Genomic DNA, 22,574 nt, shown 5'->3' on the forward strand with positions numbered 1-22,574 from the left:
CATCTTTTGCTTATCAGGAATCTATCCACTTCTCATTAGAGAACATTTAATAACTTTGTTTTCCCCTCCCTCGAGTTATGAGAGCTCCAAATGCACAAAACACACAGAGAGATAAAATATATCACTCCTCTGCAGGTGGCTAATGTTTGGAGTTCTTCATCTCAGGAGGGGCATGGCCTCAGTCACTGTATTCAAAAGATCAGAAGGATTTTAGATATTAAGACTATCAAGGGAGATAAGGTCTGCGCAGGAAAGTGATGCAGAGGTTGAAGATCAGACACAATCTTTGTAAATGGTGGACAGCTTTGAGGGGCCGAATGGCCTCCCGTTGCTGCATTGAAGATTCAAAGTGCTACAAATACACTGCAAACGGCAGTAAAAAAGGGAGATGACAAGCTGGATAGAGGTTGTTCATCGTCAGAATAAACAAGTCGTTCTGGTGGAGGGACCCCCTCCCTACCTGACACTGTGAGACTGCTCACTGAACCTTTTGCTTGGAATGATAAACTGCTGCACCACCTGGCGGTCACAGTCTGCAACAGGAGAGAGCAACCAGGAACCAGGAACCAGGCTCACACGGAGAATTCGGGAAAGTACTGGAGCAGAAGGAATCTTAAACTGTCTGCCTTCCTATTCTTACCACCAAAGTGGATAACCTCACACTTATCCACATTAAACTACATCTGCCATGCATCCGCCCACTCGCACAACCTGTCCAAGTCACCCTGCAACCTCATAGCATCTTCCTCACAGTTCACACTGCCACCTAGCTTTGTATCATCGGCAAATTTGCTAATGGTACTTTTAATCCCTTCATCCAAGTCATTGATGTATATTGTAAATAGCTGCGGTCCCAACACCGAGCCTTGCGGTACCCCACTAGTCACTGCCTGCCATTCTGAAAGGGACCCATTTATCCCCACTCTTTGCTTTCTGTCTGTCAACCAACTTTCTATCCATGTCAGTACCCTACCTCCAATACCATGTGCTCTAATTTTGCCCACCAATCTCCTATGTGGGACCTTGTCGAAGGCTTTCTGAAAGTCGAGGTACACCACATCCACCGGCTCTCCCCTGTCAATTTTCCTAGTTACATCCTCAAACTAAGATCCTTCCACCTCCAGTCCCCAAAATATTAAACCAGTCACTTGTCACCATCTGTCAGGTCCATCCCGTGCCCTGAATCCACTGATCTTGTTGTTAGAATCTTTGGGCATCTTTACTTTAGACTTTAGAGATACAACGTGGAAACAGGCCCTTCGGCCCACCGAGTCCGTGCCGACCAGATATCACCTCGTACACGAGCACCATCCTACACACCAGGGACAATTTACACAAGCTAATTAATCTACAAACCTTTATGTCTTCAGAGAGAGGGAGGAAACCCGAGCACCCACGTGGTCACAGGGAGACCGTACAAACTCTGTACAGACAGCACCCATAGTCAGGATCAAACCTTGGTCTCTGGCGCTGTAAGGCAGCAATTCTACTGCTGTGCCACTGTGCTGTCCTAATCTTTAATCACCCCACTACCATCCTTTTCCCATATAAGCTCCTCACAATGTGGCCAGGTTCAGCTGCTCTTCTGCACACTGGTATAGAGACAGACCCTTGTTGCACTAGGAGACGCACAGGACTGCAGATGCTGGAGCTTTGAGCAAGAAACAAGAAACTCAATGGGTCATGCAGCATCTGGGAAGGAGTGGACATGTGACCTTCCGGGTTGGGACACTTCTCCAGACAGGGTCCGAAGAATTCGTCTGAAGAAGGGTCCCGACCTGCAACTTTGCTTGTCCATTCCCACCGCAGAAGGGAACTTTGCTTTCTGCTCGTTATAGTAGTGTGACAAGAGACAGGGCAGAAATTTACACTGCCTCGCCTGTGATTTGCCTGCTGCGCTCCCCAACACTTGGTGAGCTTGCTTCCCTCCTGCCACCCTCCCATCGTCCTTCTTCCGCTCCGCAAGCTCTACAGATCTGTCTTCAATGGGAGCAGGTCGCACGGACTAACTCTTTGCTTACTTGGCGGATACTGTGGTGGCTCATAGGAAGCAGCAGAATTCCTCGGGTCCTGGTAGTACATGTCCGGCTGCTGGCCAGGGGAGTACATTTGTGATCCCCGCGGTACCATCTGGATCTGTTTGGAGACTGGCATAGGTGGCATCTCAGCACTTATTCGCGGTGGCACAGAGAGGGCACTGATTGGCACCGCACCAAGGGAGTTCTTCTGTGGCAACTCTATCCTGCTGAGATACAGGGAGAGAAAAAGATTAGCTTGAAGCAATTTGGGGAGAGCCACGAACATCGGAGAAGAGGAAGAGTAGAAGGACAGGAGTAGCTATCTACTTTATGGAGCATGGATACTGACGCTAAGTACCCCTGTGTGAGGTTTGATCAATCAATCCTGGTTATTTACACACCTTGGCATTAGGTTTTGGCAGAGAGAATATGTTCACAGGCAGAACGTCTTGTTCGAAGAGTGGGGTTACTGTAGTTTATTTGAGACATGGGGATTGTTAGCACTGGAACAAAGTGAACATCTGTGGACCTACCACAAACCACTGTCGTTGGAGAGAGCTGTGGGGGCAGGGCAGGGGCTGGGGTAATTGGAGGACGATGACTTACAATTGGGCTTGTTGGTGGAAGGATTGACCAAAGTTATCCTGGTTTCTTGGTGCAGGCCTTGGAGGTAATTTTTTTTATCTTGGGTTGCCTAATGTTGGCAACAACCAGTGTTGCCCAACACTAGCTGGAAAAGGAAACGTCTGCAAATTCAGAAAATCTCAACAGGTTACAACCAATGAAGTACTGCTGAAGTGCAGTCATCATAGTAATGTCGGGGAAACTGCAAGGGAAATCCACCGGATAATACTAGCTGATGAATGAATATTGATCAGGACACCAGAGATAATTCCCCTGCTCTTCTCATTAATACCAGCAGACTCACTATCCAGAAAAGGTGCCTGTGAGGCTTTTCCTCCTCCCAGAATATTGTTTTTTATACATAGTAACACCACTCACATAAATGATGTTTGCTAATCTCTGAGCACAGTTAGTTCATAATTTCACACATACTATGGTGTCATTTGATCTCTAGTCACCACCAGCCATGGGTACAGGTACATTATCACAGAATCCTACAGCACCTCATTTCACTTTGCCCAAGATGCTGACAAACTAATCCCAGCATTATGCCCGTATCCCTCTTTGCATTTCCCATCAAGGTATCTGTCCAAACGCCTTTAAAACACTATTGTTTTTGCCTCCACAACAACCTCTGAGAACTTGTTCCAGATAACACCACCGTGTGTGAAAAACGTACTCCTGAGATCTCCTTTAAATTTCTCTACCTCACCTTAAACTTTAGACTTTAGAGATGCAGCATGGAAACGGATCCTTCGGCCCACCAAGTCAACGCCAACCAGCAATCACCTCCATGCACTAGCACTATCCTACACTCTAGAGATAATTTACAATTTTTACAGAAGCTAGTTAACCGACAAACCTGTACGGCTTTGGAGTGTGGGAAGAAACTAGAGCACCCAGAAAAAACCCAGGGGGAAAACTCTGTACAGACAACACCCGTAGTCATGATCAAACCTGTGTCTCTGGCTCTGTAAGGCAGTAACTCTACAGCTGTGCCACTGTGCTGCCTGGTGCCCTCTGGAGACAGGATCTGGATGTGTGTGGGGGAGACTTTGTTCAAGAAGCTGACTTCTCTTTATGATGCAGACACCGCTGATACCTGACGGGCAGGGATGGGGCAATCTATGAAACCTTGGCAGGGGGCAGATCAGAGCTTGGAGGTTCAAGTTACGAGATTAGGTTGCAATAGGGAAAATACTCCTTTGCTCTTTCAGTAGGGTTAAAGGAGTTGATGAGGTGGAGACTACAAATGCTAGAATCTGGAGCAAAAAAAAGAGCTATTTCTCCTCGACTCTTTCAGTCCAAATGAATGATCTACTGTGAAAAATTGACTGTTCTTTCCCCTCCACATATGCTGCCTGACCCGCTGAGTTCCTCCAGCAGTTTATTTTTTTGGATGAAGAGAGAAACAATTTCCTCTGGTCGCAGACTCCAAATCAAGAGTCATCCTATTCTGATCTGCTAACAAGGACCATCGCCTTAATTGAGAAGTGATGCCTGGAAGCATCTCTTCACAGCAGGTGTACTAATAATTTACAGAAGCTGAAAGTCACTTAAAAAATAATCACAGAACTATTGGTGGATGTTTCAAGGTGGGCCAGGCAGCATATCTGGAGAACATGCGTAGGTGACGTTTCGGGTCAGGACACTTCTTCGGGGTGGGGGTGGGGGGCAGGGAAGGAAGGGTTATTTGTAGGCAAGTTACTGAAAATTGGAGATTTCAATGTGCATACCGTTAGGTTGTAAGCTAGCCATGCAGAATATGAGGAGCTGTTCCTCCAGTTTGCGTAGAGCCTTTTTCTGGCAATGGAGGAGGTCCAGGGCAAGAAAATCCTTATGGGATTGTTCACTGTTTGGGATGTGGGTGGTGCTGGTAAGGGCAGCATTTATTGCATATCCCTAAACCCTTGAGATGGCGGCTCAGATTCAACTTCTAAAAGATCACTGCTGGTGAAGGTAGGTTGCAGGTGGTAGAGGGTTGGGAGGTGCTGTTGGAGCAGGTGGGTGAGTAACCACTGTGCATTTTGTGGATGGTGCAGATTGCAGCCACTGTACACCAGAAGTGGGGGGAATGAGTGGAGGGGCAGCGTAGACTCGATGGGCCGAATGACCTAATTCTGCTCCTATTCCTAATGACGTGTGAATGCTCCAGCTGGTTTTTCCATTGCTCAATACTGGTTATCCTTGATTCAGTCATCAAGTTTATGAACCACAACTGACTTTTTCTTTGCCTTTTCTTAAAATTAAGAAGAAAGAAGTTAAAGGTTTAGATCCAATGATAGGGCATTAAACTGAAAAGTTAATTGTTATTTCCCTCTCCACAGATGCTGCCTGACCTGATGAAAACCTCCAACCTCTGTTTTGTTTTAGAACAAATCTGGATTTGGATTAGTTTAGTTTAGAGATACAGCTCGGAACCAGGCCCTTCGGCCCGCCATGTCCGTGCCGACCAGTGACCCCCCCACACACTAACACTATCCTACACACACTAGGGACAAATTACAATTATACCAAATCCAATTAACCTACAAACCTGTATGTCTTTGGAGGGAGGAAACTGGAGCACCCAGAGAAAACCCACGCAGGTCATGGGGAGAACGTACAAACTCCATACAGACAGCACCTGTAGTCAGGATCGACCCCAGGTCCCTGGCGCTGTAAGGCAACAATCCTACCACTGTGCCACCCTAATTGTTTACAATGCATCTGAATGTCACATTTCTTGTGAATTAGATAGGTTTTTGACAATTGAGACACAAGAGAAGGCAGGTGTTGGAATCTTGAGTAAAAAACAAACAGCTGGAGGAAAATGAGTCAGGTAGCATTTCTGGAAGGAAATAGATGATATTTTGGATTGAGACACGATGCTTCCTGATCTGCTGAGTCCCTCCAGCAGTTTGTATTTTGCTCAAGGTTATTTGAGACCTTTCTCTTTATGGCATTGACACTGCGCTGGACAGACAGGTTTTAAGTATTTAAGGCGAGGTTCAACATAAAAGGGAACGGTGCAGTGTTTGGGAGCAGGAAGTTATAAAGTGTGATGAGACATGTGGAACAACACAGACTAGTTGAATTGGAAACTTGTCTGCTTATCATAGATTCTGTATGATACATAATGAAGCTCCAGAGATGTGTCTGACCTACTGAGTTATGCCAATATTTTTTTGTGTGTTTTTGCTCAAGATTCCAGCATCTTCAGTTCCTTGTACCTTGTCTACTGTGTATAACAAAGTTTAAGCTGGGTTTGGAACTGCCAATATATAAGCCTCAAACAACACTAAACACATTATTAGTCGAAGGACCTGAGGGGAAACCTCTTCACTCAGAGAGTGGTGGGCATATGGAATGAGCTGCTAGAGGAGGTAATTGAGGCAGGTAACAGTAATTAAGATACTTGGACAGGTACATGGATAGGAAAGGTTCAGAGGGGTATGGGTCAAACGCGGGCAAATGGGACTAGTTTAGGTAGGGCATCTTGGGCGGCATGAAGGGCTTGTTTCCTTGCTGTTTGACCCCACATCTACTGTGTACAAATCAGACTATTGAATTACCCACATGACAGGACAGGCAACACTTCAACAGTGTTCTGAAGGCTGTTAATGTTTGGGCTCAAGGTGTGAAGCAGATTATAAGAATGCAAAACTCTCTTGATTCACACACCCTTTGCAGTGAGTGTGAATGAGCCAGCGTACAATTGAAGGCTGTGGGAGCTCCAGATGGAGACAGTGGGGAATGGGTGATCCAGTGACAAATGGTGCCTTTGGATGAAGCACATGAAAGCCATCCTGAGCAGTAGACTATTAATGTAGTAACTCCCAGGGCTGGTAAGGAGATTCCCCTATCTGGTGACTGATGGAGGTGATGGTTTTCGGGCTTTTTGCACTAGTGTTGGGGTTATTAATTTATTAATCTTTTTTGTTTATTGTATGTTATCTATGACTATTGTGTTTACAGGCCTGTTATGCTATGGCAAGTAAGAATTTTATTGTTCCTTTATTGGTACAAATGACAATTAAACACTCTTGGCGCCCACTTGCGCTTTCATCAGGCCCATGATAAGTGCACCTTACAGTGAAGATAAAGTTTTCTTACGAGTCCGGTGGAGATCCCGACACCGATCCCGGTGCGCTCATACTCATGTCGCCCATCTTGCCCGGCTTCATGGTAATGTCGTAGGCGCAGTCGGTGCCACGGGATATCAGCTGTGCGATGCTGTTGCCCGTGGCTACCATGCCGTTCTGGATGGAGACGGGCTTCGTGCCGGCATCCAAGGAGCCCTCGTCCGACAAACTGTTGGAGGTGACCGACATCACCCCTCCCACTTTGCTGAGCTGGGTGAGGGACTGGCTGAGGGGCCGCCCAGCTGCTAACCGCTTGTTCCTCATGCGAAATCTGGAAGGGACAGACATCATCGAGAGATTAGACAGGTCAGTGGGCATCATATGATATAAAATCCCCATCTTTTCTGTTGCTCGATTTCAGATCTTCACAATGGAAGCTGTTGATTCAGTTCAAGATTCATCCAATGATGACAGGGAGGGTTGGATGCTGTTGACTAAACGCACAAGGAATATGTTTTGAGGATCATGTGCGTGGTAGACAAAGGCAGACGAGGGCAAGGTAGTCATTTCCACAAGGGCTTGTGCTGAAACTACCAAGAACACGCCCAACCTCAGTTGCCACATCAAAGTGCATTTTTCTTTGCGTAGGAGGCTGTCACTGCGGAATGTGTTCCACTGGTGACGCAGCTACAAATTGCAGCACTTAGCCTGGTCCTTGGTCAAATGTTAATATGTTGAGTTGGAAACTATGAGCAATGAGCTCCCTAGGAGATGCATGTAGCAATGTACTGTCCTGACTGACATTGAATAGGCAAGTGCCCAAGTTCACCTGACCTGACCTGACCACGCCCTGGGTACCGGGCCCTGCCCTGCCCTGACCTGGGCCCCTCCCTTCGTACAGGCTCCTGCTCTGACCGCCCCCCCCCCCCATGGATACAGGCCCCTGTGGGCACTGCAGCAGCTAAAGACAAGTGACCACTGCCGTGAAACATGACTGGAGGCAGGCAGGAAATTATGCTGTAACTTCTCAAAACACACTCTGATCCAACCAGTGCAGAGGGCTGAAATTTAAAGTGAATTCCTGATGCATATTTAATAATAATAATAATAATAAAACCTTTATTGTCGTTGCAACAGGTACAACAAAATTAAAAATAGCAATCCTGACAGTGCGTAACACGAAAAGTAAAACATATATGCAATAAATACAAAACAAATAAATACAAATGTATTATATACGAAAGTTTTAACAGTGTGACCTAGTGCAGAAAGTAGTGTTCAGTTCTCGTATGGCCCTGGGGTAAAAACTGTTCTTGAGTCTGTTTGTTCGGGATTTGATCGACCTGAAACGTCGACCCGAGGGCAGAAGAACAAACAGACGGTGGCCGGGGTCGGATGGGTCTTTTATTATTTTGCCTGCTCTGCTGAGGCAGCGTAGGCTGAACAGGTGCTCCAGGGAGGGCAGTGAGCAGCCGATGATCTTCTGGGCCGTCGTGATGACCCTCTGAAGGGCCTTCCTGTCCTTTTCTGAGCAGCTGGCATACCATGTGGTTATACAGTATGCCAGCACACTCTCCATGGAGCAGCGATAGAAGGACATCATGAGCTTCTCCTGCAGGTTGGTCTTCCTGAGGATCCTCAGGAAGTGGAGTCTCTGCTGTGCCTTCTTCACTGTGGTAATGGTGTTGGTAGACCAGGTAAGATCCTCTGCGATGTGCGTACCCAGGAACCTGAAAGCGGGTACCCTTTCCACACAGACCCCATTGATGTAGAGTGGGTCGTGTTCTGCACTGGTTTTCCTGTAGTCTATTATAAGTTCCTTTGTTTTGGAGGAGTTCAGGACGATTGTTCACTGAACACCATGCTGCCAGCCTTTGGATTTCATCCCTGTAGGTTGTTTCATCTCCTCCTGAGATGAGTCCAACCACAGTTGTGTCATCCGCGAACTTGATGATGGTGTTGGTGGGATGGGTGGGGGCGCAGTCGTGAGTGTAGAGGGAGTAAAGGATGGGGCTCAACACACAGCCCTGTGGTGAGCCGGTGCTCAGTGTAATGGTGGAGGAGAGGTGAGGGCCTATTTTGACGGTCTGGGGCGGTTGGTCAGGAAGTCCTTGATCCATTGGCAAATGGTTTGGGAAAATCCAAGGTCAGAAAGTTTGGTGACCAGTCTGCTCGGGATGACTGTGTTAAAGGCAGAGCTGAAGTCTAGGAAAAGCATCCTCACATAGCTCCCCTGGTGTTCAAGGTTAAGCATTGGTCACTGAGGTCTAAGGTCCATGGAACACACCATCACAAAGGAAACTCCTCAACAGTAACTACTACAGGGATTGTCCATTTTTAGTGCAACCCGTAGCTTGGAATCAGAACATTTCCGTTACTATTTCGGGAAGAGAAATGGATTGTTTGGGATACTAAACTACATCCCAGACATAGTGTTCCGGTACAACATATTTGAACTAGCACCGGGGATGGTTACATTTTGGCATACACCCAATAATTAGCGAATGTCCTTCAAGAAAGGAATCTTACTATTCTGTGACATTCTTCATGACTCCAGTCTTGCATAACACTGGTGATTCATATTACCTATGGTATCACTTGGACTGGTAGCTCGGATTACAAATGTCCTAACAAAATCTGCAAATTACCTATCACCATAGAACAACCTGCAATGTCCCTTGACATTGTGCAATTTATTGTTCCAGGTGCAACAAGGATAAGGTACAGAGTAAACCTTCCTACACCCTGTCCCATCAACAGTCCCACAGTGCTATTGGTCAAGTGCAAAGATATTCAAATCCTTCTGCACTCCTTCCCTGTAGACTTTCCATTTAGATTCCTCTTGCCAAACTGCATGATCTCCCACTTTCCCAGATTCAACTCCATTTGTCCATTGTAAACTCCATACACTCAGAGCGAGCTACCGAGCAGCAGTTACGATGCACCAACTGTGATGCCACTTACTTTTCGAGTTCATCCTGGGAATGGGCAAAGGTGCAGCTTGCTCCTCGAGGGCAGCCTCCCCGTTGCCTCAGGTCTCGGCACATGCTGGTTTTGTACTTGCTGCTCTGTGCTGACTGCATCGCAAGAAAGAAAGAAAGAGAGGTGACGTGATACAAAAGTAGACAACTGCGTCCCATAGTGTTCTTGGATATACCGAATTAGGCCCCAGAAATGTATCTACCTTCATAGATTTTAGGACATTAAATTCCTTGACTGTAATATAGACTGTTCTCAAAGACATCTCGATTAACTTTTCTAAATTACATTTAATGCACTTAATCCTACCTGACAACACCTGACCCACACTTCCGTTTTCCTGACCAAAGCCTCAATTTCTCTTGTAATCTAGGGTTCCTTACTCTTGCCTACCTTGCCTTACTCTAACTAGAACATCCATATCTTGAAGTCCCACTTTTAAGAACTTCCCACTTTCTGGATGTCCTTTACCCTCCAACAACCTATACCATTTAAGCTTTGCAAGTTCCTGTCTGATACCATCAAAATTGGCCTCTCCTCAATCCTTTTCCATAACAATTTTATAGCTAGCAGAACCGTAGTTGCTTGTTGCTAAGTGCTCGCCCACAATCCCCACTCACATACCTCGCTGACATTTGAATAGTAGGCCAAGCTTTGCCAAATCCCTCAGAGGGTTCTCTACATATTGCCTGAGATAACTTCCCTGAACGCACTTGACAAATTCCAAACCATCTAAGCATTTGCTGCAATGGCAGTCCCCAGGCTTCACTAGGAAAGTTGAACTCCCCTGCAATCCTATTAGTCTTGCAGTTGCCTGCAATCTCCCGTCATATTTGTTCCTATAATTCCTGCTGACCATTTGGGGGCCTTTAGTACATTCCCAACAAGGTGATCACTCCTTTTTATTTCTCAGCATCCATATAGCCTCATGGGAAGATCCCTCAGTAATATCATCTCAGACTTTGCCACAATGTTCTCCTTAGTCAATAAAGCAACACCCCCTCCTCTTCTACCTCACCTATATTTTGTCTGTAGCATCTAAACCCTTGAACATTAAGCTGCCAGTCCTGACCCTGCCTTAGCCAGGTTTTCTGTAATGGCTAGATTGTCGTAGTCTCATGTAGCTGTCCACGCCCTGAGTTCACCTGCCTTTCCTGTCACGCCTCCAGCATTGAAATCAATGCAATTTAATCCAAGTCTTTCTTCGATCCCTTCCATGCTCCTGCCAGTCCTCTCTACTGAACTCGTTGTCATTGACTTCTAATTCAAATTCCTGCCTCCCATCTGCCTCACTGTCTTGGATCCTGTCCAGCTGCTAATTACTCGAGGCAGCAACAGCTTCCTCTCCTTTGTCATCAAGCTTCTGATGAGCTAAGGTACTGTCCAATTATCCTCCACCTCATTGCGGACATTGGACTTTGTCCCTGGAACTGTTGCACTATAATGCTGAGAACTATATTCTGCATTCTGTACCTTTCCCTTCACTCCACCTATTGTACGAAGTTGGCTTGATTGTATTTATGTATAGTATAGTATTATCTGATTTGATTGGATAGGATGCAAAACAAAGTTTTTCCAATGCACCTCAGTACACATGATAATAATAAACCAAAACCTAAGACGCAGGGTCTTTTTCTGTGCTGTATTCTCTGGGATCTGTCTTTCTACATTACAGCAGTGGCTCAACTGCAGAGAACTACTAGAGTGGTCAAGAAGGCTTTCGGTACATTGGCCTTCATCAGGGTATTGAGTATAGAAGTTGGGATGTTATGTTACAATTGTACAAGACATTGGTGAGGCCGCACTGTAGGAAGGATGTTGTTAAGCTGGAAAGAGTGCAGAGAAGATTTCCAAGTATGCCGCCAGGACTTGGGGGCCTGAGCTATAGGGAGAGGTTGGACAAGCTAGGGCTTTATTTCTGGGACCACAGGAAGATGAGGAATGATCTTATAGAAATGTACAAGATCATGAGGGGAACAGATAGGGTGAATGCACAGTTTTTTACCCAGAGTAGAGGAATTAAGGACCAGAGGACATAGGTTAAAGGTGAGAGGGGAAAGATTTAATGGGAACCTGAGGGGCCAAAGGGGCTGTTTCTCTAAACAAAATGCAAAGAACAAACAAAATATCATGGTCCAGTCAGGAAGCCGCAGACAATGTTCATGGAACAGAATCACAGAGAACTTGCAGCAAAAGAGACCACTCTGGCCATCATCTCTGAATCAGCCACACCGTCTAATTCTATCTTCTTGCTGGATCTGCAGCCCTGCACAACGGCTCCTCGTGTATACTTCCTTGTACTGTGTAAATGTGACGAGGATTTCTGCCTCCACCACCTTTCCGGTGAGTTCCAGACTCCACTACCCTCAGGGTAAAAACATTTCTTCCCTTCCATCTCCACCTTCTATTAACTAATTTCAATCTCTGCCATCTGACTATTGACTCCGCTGTTAAGGGAATTAAGTCCTTCCCTTACACTCGATTGCGACCTCAATGTTATAAATCCCACTGCTTCCCTGTTCTAAATCCAAACCTATCCAATAACTCCCCACAGCTACAATTTCCCAGTCAACATCCTTGTAAATCTGCACTCTCTCCAGTGAAACCACCGGCCTGGTGTAATGTGCTGGTCACAGCCTTGATTACCTGCTGCTGATCTGTTCCTTTCTTGCTATGGTTCTGTATAAAATCCACCAGTCCGTGCACGACAGTCTTTACAGCTACCAGTCCGAACTCCAACTGCTCCCACGTCGGAGGAGGGGCATCTGCAGGGAAACACAACAAACACGTGCAACTTTTAGACGAGGATAGAAAAGCAGCTTGTGCTTCAGGGGGATCTTTGCTTGCATGACAGAAGCCAACTCTGAACAACTCATAGAGGGTAACAGAAGCCTGATCCTGGAAATCCCCGCAGAGGAAGAATGGCCAGTCCTTGGACATTCACTGCTGGTTAATCAATACGACACCAACCCAAGACAACTGAAATTATTTAACGTTTAAAGTGATGCAGAATGCTTACTTTTGCTGATTCGCTCCTCCCATCTTCCCACCCCGGGGATATGATTGAATCTTTTCTAAAAGCATGGCAATTCAATCTACAACTAGGCGCAGATCTGACACCGGCTGAGTCTGGGAAGGTTAGGTGGCAGCTAATTCCATTTAAGAATAAGAATGGAAGAGCAAGCAGGATCCAGGAACCCCGAAGACTGAATTGTTGCCGGCAAATCCACAAGCTGATTTCATCGGGCATCTCCAAACCTCGATGCATGACCATGGATGCTTCACAGGAACAGCTATTAAACAACAATAAGTGAGCAGGTATTTAGCTTTGGTGGCAGAAACCGATCAAGAGCATAGGGAGATACTGAATAGGGCAAAAGCAGAAGGTGAGCCAAAGAGGTTCAGAGAGAATGAAGGCTTGACTATGTATGCAACCAACTCACTTCCCCACCTGTCCCTCTTTTAAGGGTTCAAAGGGTTAATGTGAACACTTGTTAGAGTTCTGCCTCATATATCTACAACTCCCCAGCAACAAGCCTGGTTTTGGAATGTTGCATCAAGATAATTCGAAATCCTAGATTTGCAACACTCCATCCTTAGAAGATGATGGCTTCCAGCCTCTAAACTCTGGAATTTTTTTCCTGTTACACTTGCCTCTCTAATCTTTTAAGGCTTTCCATAAAAAACACCTCTACAGGCAGTCTGGTCCTGACGACAGTTTACTTAAAAAACAACTGCAGATGCTGGAAATCAGAATTAAAGTGGGAAGAAAAATAGAGTTAACTAGACCCGTTGGGCCCAAACCTCTCCTGCATCGGTGCCCCTCTCCTCCCCTCCTCCCCCTCCTTCCCTAGGAGATAGGACCTGCGCGAGATAACCACTAATGAGGTGTTTGCGCAGTAATCAACCAGAACCAGAGATAGACTTAAACTTTAAAATGTGAATAACTTCAAAAATATAACACCGATTTCAATGAAACCTCTTCCATTAGTACCAAAGGAACGACGGTGAGTGAGGTGGGCCTAAAATTGTTGCGCTATCGTGTACCGATTTGGCTGTAGTTCAGGAACAAACTAACAAACGAGAGTTTTAATATAAAGATGTTTCAGGTTGGAGACTCTTCATCAGTGGATGAGAAAACAGATTGGTTTCAGCTGCAAGAAAGGTGTGGAAGAGAAGAACAAAAGAAATATCTCCAATAGAGTGAGACCAAATAAGTAGACATGGTAATAAAAGGCAGATTATGCCTCTCTGTCTGTGTTACATATTGCTAATAGTAAGGCTGTGGAATATCCTAAGCAGACTGTTATTGTAGTAAACAGAGAAAAAAAAATCAAAATCATCGGTGGAGAAAAGGCAGAAATGGCCAGATCTGATAAGAGCAAAAACCAAGGAGTGTGTTAACAGAATTTGGGGAATTTGATATTGTTTAGAAGTCCTACCTGAAACTCCTCCACCATCTCAGGTACTGAAACAAGCTTGCTCTTTCTCTTTTCTGTTCTGACGAATAATCTCAGACCTGAAACATTAACTGCTTCTCTTTCCACAGATGCTGCTTGACCTACTGAGTGTTTCAGCATTGATTTTCTTTATTTTGAATACCATGTTAAGTGGCTTAATGCCAGATTTTGTTTGTTAGAACCTTGTGAAGCTCCTTGGGGCACCAAGGTGAGTGAGCTGAGGCCATATCATTCATCTATGGCAAGTGATATGCATACAAACATTTTTGCTGTAGACATGCATTTACGTGTTTCGTTGCCTCTTTTGACTCGGCTGACTTGTATGAGGAGGAACAATTGAATCGGCAGTCAGTGTCTGTACCTGGACTGGGGTCAATGTTGGCCAGTAGTTCCAGGTGTGGCCTCAGCCGGTTCAGATTAGCAGGATCTCCAGTTCGTTGTAGGGCGATTGTCAGCTCCTGAACGCTCTGTGCAAAGGAGGCTGGTGTCTGCAGCTGTGAAATAATGGCATAAAGGAAAGAGCAATTACTACTGACCTTTGTCAAGTTGCCACACCCAGAGTCCATTAGCTAATCACAACATCACATAAACACTCCGTGAATAATTTCAAAAGTACCTTGGAGAAACTGGTTTGGAAAAGTGAGGTGGGATTCATTGGAGTTAAACAGAATAACTGCGTAAAGTGATAGTGCAAGAAAACCCTTTGCCTATCATCTAATGAGTTTCCACAATGACAGAACATTTACAGGTATTAGTTTCAGGAAAATGTGTCCACGGTCTCAAAGGTGTGCGATTTGGTCAGAACCAGTGTCACTTCACATGGCTTTCAATGGACCTAGGCAATGGATTTGACACACAACATTCACACATGCCATCACACCCCAAAGACCTTTAGTCTCAATTATTTTCTACTAAAGCAGCTCGTTAATACAACATTAACAGCAGCAACTCCATTCCACGTATCTCTGTGATAAGGAATGTCTGGCATTCATAACAATTTGCACATAATCATTCTTCTCTCTCTTGTCATGGATTTTCCTTCCAAACCATGCACACTACTCTTTTAAATACTCCAGAAACCCACTTAACCACCACCCTATATTCCAATCGACCGTCACGCATTCAACCATTTAACCAGCTCTTACACAGATTCACTGGCCGTGATCACTAACCATCCACTCTCTGTGCACAATATGTGCACTGTACCATAAATGGATCTATATTCCTCATTAAATCTTCTGACGAAATTCCTGGATACACTTTTGCCTGTCCGATGTGGTAACTCCTGAATATGCATCATCCTATATCTTCAACACTGGGTCCTCAGGGCAAGTTCTTTGATCACATTTATCTTTTAACTTATAGTAGCAAAACAATGGAGCAAGTTAAGCATGGAATCATGACAGGACTCTCTGTTCACATGTAAAGAACAAGGATTAGGTTTAATTAATTAAATTGACCTGTGTAATGGATGCTAAATACCCCATGCAGCTTAAAAGGAGCAGAGCCCAAGTTTACTCCATCAACAGTAACTTAAAGGAGTTCAGTCACTCATTTTTCTCTGGGACAAATGTCATCTACCTGTGCACAGCATGGTTCTGATCTTGAGTGCCCAGTGTGAGCTAAAACATTCAAGGCAGTCTGTGTGGTTTCAAGGAAACAATTGTAATGAAAAGTGATTTTATTGTCTGCAGAGATCGAGTGGGTCGGTTGCATGCTGAGAGTTTGTCGCCGTCTATTTTATGAAAGCTTGGTTTACCTTGTCAATAATAGACTGCATGTGGGACTTGTGTGACAGATCTCCATATAGGAGCGAGGACCACTGGTCGGGAGCAATACGAAGCCCTGCCTCCATGGCAATCTGCACGATCTGAGAGTCGTGTTCCCTCCGCAGAGCCTCGTAGGTCCGGAACTCCTCCTTCAGCTGCATAAGAGATGAATCCTCATCTCTCTTTGTGACCTGCAAACCATCAACACAAAGCCAGAAACAGTGAGACCATTAAACAGAGACTCTAGTAACAGAAAACAATAACTCAACACAACCATGGTAACATCAAATAGGAAGTAAACATTCCTGTGACAGCATTCAATACTACCTCTCTATCAGAGAGTACTGCTGAACATGTTCAGTAACACACCAAAAGCACTAAATGTGTCCCCTGTATATTAGTAACCACTAAATGCAGCCGGGGTGACAGAGAGGTATGGTGGTGCAGTGGTTAGGTTACTAGATCCATAACATCATGAGACATAGGAGCAGAATTAGGCCATTCAGCTCTTTGAGACTGCTCCACCATTCGATCATGGCTGATCTATTTTTCCCTCTCAATCCCATTCTCCTGCCTTCTCTGTAACCCTTTGACTCCCTTCTCATTCGAGAACTCTGCTTTAAAACCAATGACTTGGCCAATGAATGGAATACTTTATTACGGCACTGACAGTTACCGGGCATGCCGGCTACTCCTTTTGTTCTCTCCCCCCCCCCCCCCACCCACAGCGGTTCCACCATGCTGGGTCCCCATTGCCCTTTGTTCTCCCACCCTCTTCAATTGTCCATTGTTCTTACCCTCCCCCCTCACGGCAGTTCCTCACGCCGGGTCCTCCATTGTTCTTCCCCTCCCCCCTCACGGTGGTCCCTCCACGCTCTCATCAACCATCGGCCGTAGGTCAACTCGCGAGGCATCGCCGCGGCGGCGAGGCTTCACCACCGCCGAGGCCCCATCGTCGCGAGGCTTCACTGCTGCCGCCGTTTCTCCGCCGCCGAGGCCTCACCACTGCAGACTCCCCACTTCACGCCTCCCCAGCCGCGGGCTCCGTTGGCTGCTCAGCCGACACGGACCCCGACCCAAGAGGCCCGGCTCCTCCGTCTGACCCGCGAGGCCCCGACCCGGGCTTCTATGCGGCGATCCGGGAGGCACTGAGACCGCGGCGCCTCGATAAAGGCCTCCGGCCGCGTTCCCAGTCCACAGCATCCTTTTATTCTGTTCCCTCTGGTCCTAGACTCTCCCACTATTGGGAACATCCTATCCACATTCATTCTATCTAGGCCTAGATCCAGAGACAGAGATTTTTCTATTTATAAAACTCTCTCAAGAAATCTTTTCTCAAGGTACTCTCAAGGTACCTTTTCATACCTCTAGTTTCCCTCTCCCCTGACTCTCAGTCTGCAGAAGGGTCTCGACCTGAAAAGGCACCTATTCCTTTTTTCCAGAGATGCTGCCTGACCCGCTGAGTTACTCTCGCATTTTGTGTTTATCTTCTCTTAAGTAATCACCAGGTAAAATAAACTTATCTGGTTTACCAATGTCTGTCAGGGAGGAATCTCCCTTCCCCAGTCTGTCTGACCTCCATGCAATTTCTAGCCCATCATTCCTTCTCCCAGGGCAATAAATACTGGCATTATCAGCAGCATCAATACAACCGATGTTGGGGAAGTCCAGAACAAGGGGTCACAGTTTAAGGATAAGGGGGAAGTCTTTTAGGACCGAGATGAGGACGTTTTTTTTCACGCAGAGTGGTGAATCTGTGGAATTCTCTGCCACAGAAGGTAGTTGAGGCCAGTTCATTGGCTATATTTAAGAGGGAGTTAGATGTGGCCCTTGTGGCTAAAGGGATCAGGGGGTATGGAGAGCAGGTATGGGATACTGAGTTGGATGATCAGCCATGATCATATTGAATGGCGGTGCAGGCTCGAAGGGCCGAATGGCCTACTCCTGCACCTATTTTCTATGTTTCTATGTAACCTGAGCAAATAAATGTTATATTTTCTTTACTAGACGTGGGTAACCAGGAGCTTGGTAACAAAATGGCATCACAACACTAGGCCAAAGGAAGAGGGAGTACTAAATGACACTTGACTAAGTCAGCATTCAGCACCTGTTAAAAAAGACTAGTAACTGCTAATGGCCGTTTAGGACTACTCCAGCAGTCACCATTAAACCCCGTGCCACTCATAAACAGGGGGTTCAGTGGCAATAGGTAACCAGTAAACATTGCCTCAGTTACAGTGAACTACCATAAAGCATGGTCAAAAGAACAATGAGTAACATCAAACGACTGGTTCAATGACAGTGCGTGACCATTAAACAAGAGTTCTATCAATGAAAAATTAAATAGGTCCTTAAGTAAATATGCCTATAATATTAGATATTCAATCAGTAACCATTAGACATGGCCTCTGCAGCAGTGGGTTACGGTAAACACTGCCTTAGCAACAGAGAAACCGTTACAAGATTTCACTAACAGTAAGCAGCCATTAAATAGTACTTGAGTCAGTAAAAATGAGTAATCATTTTACTTTACTGGTAACAGTGAGTCACCAATAAAAACTCCACTATAAACTAACTGAGGTTATTTGTTGCAATTGTAATACAATCCCGCAGCACACATGCTGGTCATTCAAGCCAGCTCACCCAGGGAACAGTGAAACTAGCAAATTCCTTCACTTCCCTGCCCTGTCTCCCCAAACAGATTTTTCATTTCACAGGTGGAACTTTCTCCTGTGCTGAGGTTTATAAACAGTGTCAAGGCTTCAAAGAGGATACAGAGATATTTCCCAGAATTATGCATTGATCAGCATAGACCTCCATGCTGGACGGGCTCTTGAAGTATTGGGGACATAGATTCAGAGACAATTTTTTGCAGTACATAGGATGCTCCTATAACCAAAGTAATAATGGCTAGGTCAGCTTTAGTAATGTTATGTAATGGATATGGGCTGGTCAGACACAATGGAAAATTCCCCAGTTCTTCTACAAAACAGGGCCGCAGGTCCTCAAATTAATATCCTGTTTAATTTGAACGAAGGCACCTCCTGAGTAGCGTGATACATACATGAGGCGGCACGGTGACACGGCAGTAGAGTCGCTGCCTTACAGCGCCAGGGACTCGGGTTTCATCCTGATTACAGGTGCTGTACGTCCGGAGTTTGCATGTTCTCCCTGTGATCACGTGGGTTTTCCCCAGGTGCTCCGGTTTCTCCCCCCCACACTCCAAAGACGTACAGGTTTGTAGGTTAGCTGTAACTTGCTCCTTGCGTGTGGGATAATGTTACTGTAGGGGTGATCCATGGGCGGTGCTGACTCGGTGGGCCAAAGGGGCTGTTTTCACACTGTATCTCTAAAATCTAAACTCTACTACAGAGGTCCTGGAACTATAATAATTATTCCAATTCAAAAAGTGAGAGTGATATGGTCATTGCTTCACGATTGGTGAATGGGAGTACGAATGGGATCAATCAGAGTTACTCAGGGTGGAGGATGGGAGGTCAGCTAAGGAAGCGATTTAAGAGGCAACAAGGCACGGAGAAGTGTTTCAACTGTTGGTGAGCTGAGGAAGGGGCAGTCGGGCAATGTTGTAGATGTAGAAATAGGCAGTCAGTGCAGGAGAGAAAGCTCAGTTCAGGATCGAGGACGATGCTAAAGGTATGAACAGTTTAAATAACAAAAACTGATAACAGCTGGAAATAGCCAGCCCAGGAAGTTCTGGAAGAAACAATGGTAACATGATTTTGATGATCTTTCACGAGCACAGTAAAATGTCAGGGGTCTAGCAATCTTAAACATACAGAGTGGAGGAGAATAAAGAACAATGAACATGGGGAGGCAGGAGAGATTAAATAGCATTAGGGAAATCCAGCAATGGGAAATGGAGCCATGCTGGAATAAGTAAACAAGCTAAAGGTGAATTTACAGGAGGTACTAATGAATAAAGCAGAATCATCATCAACAGTTGGTGTTGGAATAAAGATTATTTGAGCAAAGATTAAGAATGAAAATTATTGGAGTTAGTATATGAGTAGCTTCAATAATGATTCGGGAGGCAAATACAGTCGAGGGCCATGATTAGAGTCTTTGAGAATATAGATGCTTCAACCTATCAAGTTTATGCTGACCATCAACCACCCATTTCTACACTAATTCTACAACAAAGGCAATGGCTACTATCTTCCCAGCAATTGATTGGAGGAAACCTCTGCTTCTTCAATGTTGGACGCAGCACAGGCTGCATGGCTACTGAGCCATGAAGAGAGGGGAGATGAGGTCAAGCTTAGTCTCATCGGCAGACAGGCAAAGTGCATTTCCAGGTCTCTCTTGTAAAGTTTACCCTTTATAAACAGAAACCGTTAATTATTTGGTGTAGTAGATGGCCTTGAACCGGTTCAACAACACCAACTGTACATTTCAACTGGAGCTGAAGACAACACCAAACTTACTTTGAAACATGATGCTCTGTAGAGGAGCTGCACCACGTGGCCAATGCTGGTCTTTGAGGCTTGGGGAAATCGAGGTTCCAATCTCTGAACCACAAACAGCACCAAGACTTTCCTCGAGAGTGCAGATCCATCTTCCAGTGCAAGGAGAACCAGTTTGAGAGCCTCTTCCTGCATTGCTGGGAGCCAAACAGATTATTCACATAAGGGAGTGAAGATCAACCATTCACAGTACTGTTTTATCTTGACCCTTCACAACAGTTTCCAATGCTTCAGTTTCTCGAACCCCACCTCGTCATTGTACAACTATATATCAACAACTATACAACATATATCAACAACTCTGCCCAATTTCCAGATTAATAAGATGAACAGGTAACAATTTTAAAAAGATGTAAAACAACCAAAATTCTGCTAGAGACTGCAGATGCCGGAATCCGGAGCGACAATCTGCTGGGGGAACTCAGTGGGTTGAACAGCATCGGTGGAAGGAAATGGATAATTGACTTTTCCAATCGGCACACTTCATGTGAACACCCTTAATTCTGTTAAACTGCCCATGGACAATGGTGATATTAAATAAAACACTAAGTGCTGGAATAACTCATCGGGTCAGGTTGCATCTCTGGAGGACATAGATAAGTGACGTTTTGGGTTGGGACACTTCATAAGACTTATAGGGCAATGTTTCAGGTAGGGACCTTCTTTGGACTGGGCCTGACTCACCGAGTTACTCCAGACTTTGTGTTTTACTCATTATGTGTTATTACTCATTAATAAATAATCATTTATTTATTAATCATAATTTATCACAGTCGTTTTCCTTATTGGGATGTGTTAAAGGAAATTGTACCCAACTCATACCACATTCGCTCCAGGAATATTTATTAGAACAATGTAGATGTTGTTTAACTTGTGCTGCATCAGACCCAGCAGTCACTGAATGTGTAGTGAGAGTGGTGAAATATTACTCTACATTTGTCTCTTGCCCAGACTCTGCATGTATTAGTGTACAGATGGCTGTGGGTCATTTCAATAAGCAGTATAGTTCCCAGCAACATTGATGCAAACAATCAGAAAATATTTAACCCTGAAGCAATGATTGTTGCGTTGGACACTGCAAAATTACACCAGTAATGTACCTGGTCCCAGAAACTGGCAGCCCCTGGCTCTGACGGCTGCCCACAGATTAGATGAAAGTTGCTGTGGGTTCTGATGCTGGAGGATGAGTTCGGTGACGGTGCGCTCCCCTAACGAGCGAGCGGCTCTCATTGCCCGGATCCGACCCTCCTCTTCCACCAGCTGACAGTGAACCAGAGTGACCAGCTTCCTCTGCATGGGCCGGCTCAGCACACTCTGCGCTGCACTGCTGAGCACCACACCTGCAACAGAAGACAACGCAGCTCAGCACAGGCTATGAGGCCCCATTTACAACTGGCACAGACTGGGCCCTTGTTTATCAGGCCGATGCTAATACATTCGATTTTGAAACGTTGTAGACATCAAATCCTGGGAGGCCAATAATTTGTCTGTATTTCACATAACAAATTCAATCATCTTTTTACCCTGGATGAGCTAGGAACCTGGAATCCCACATTCCCGAGTGAGACAATCAACTCAAAACGTAACCACAATGTGGTAAAATATCAATCGGACAACACTTTAGGGATAGTGACCATAATTCTGTAAGTTTCATGTCATTATTTGGCACAAAAAGTTAGTTTTGGAAAGGAATAAGATTGGTCCTTCAATTAAGGGTAAATTGGGGGAAGGACGATTTCAATAGTACAAGAGAGGACCTGGAAAAGGGAGATTGGAACCATGTGCTTCCAGGTAAATTGACATCTGAGAAGTGGGAGTCTCTTAAAGGTGAGTTGGTAAGAGTTCAGGGCAGCATGTTTTGGTAGCATGTTCCAGTCAGGGTGAAACCCAAAAATGGCAAGCTCAGGGAATCGTGGATGACAAAGGATATTGAAGACTTGTTTGATTAGGAAAACAAGGAAGTATATGATATGTATAACAAGAATTGAGGTATCTTTCTTGTGTAGGAAAAGAACTGCAGATGCTGGTACAAATCAAAGGTATCACAAAATGCTCGAGTAAATCAGCGGGTCAGGCAGCATCTCTGGAGAGAAGGAATGGGTGACTTTTCAGGTCGAGACCCTTCTTCAGACTGATGTCAGGGGGGCAGGACAAAGAAAGGATATAGGTGGAGACA

General features: G+C 45.3%; 1 protein-coding gene across 4 annotated transcripts in view; it reads right to left on the reverse strand.

Moving 5' to 3' along the window:
- The window catches only part of LOC144597835 (roquin-1-like), a 98,787-nt gene that overhangs the window by 23,192 nt on the left and 53,021 nt on the right, over window positions 1-22,574 (reverse strand). For 3 of the 4 annotated variants that reach the window (XM_078407476.1, XM_078407477.1, XM_078407478.1), the window contains exons 5-12: window positions 21,499-21,738; window positions 20,360-20,535; window positions 15,905-16,105; window positions 14,507-14,639; window positions 12,332-12,450; window positions 9,671-9,783; window positions 6,738-7,037; window positions 2,022-2,245 (exon numbers count right to left, since the gene is read on the reverse strand). In XM_078407476.1, the coding sequence (XP_078263602.1) occupies window positions 2,022-2,245; window positions 6,738-7,037; window positions 9,671-9,783; window positions 12,332-12,450; window positions 14,507-14,639; window positions 15,905-16,105; window positions 20,360-20,535; window positions 21,499-21,738 (1,506 nt within the window). The remainder of the gene's footprint in view (window positions 1-2,021; window positions 2,246-6,737; window positions 7,038-9,670; window positions 9,784-12,331; window positions 12,451-14,506; window positions 14,640-15,904; window positions 16,106-20,359; window positions 20,536-21,498; window positions 21,739-22,574) is intronic. The other variant, XM_078407479.1, reaches the window with a different exon arrangement.

Source organism: Rhinoraja longicauda, chromosome 11 (assembly GCF_053455715.1).
Source record: "Rhinoraja longicauda isolate Sanriku21f chromosome 11, sRhiLon1.1, whole genome shotgun sequence".
Classification (NCBI taxonomy): Eukaryota; Metazoa; Chordata; class Chondrichthyes; order Rajiformes; family Arhynchobatidae; genus Rhinoraja; species Rhinoraja longicauda.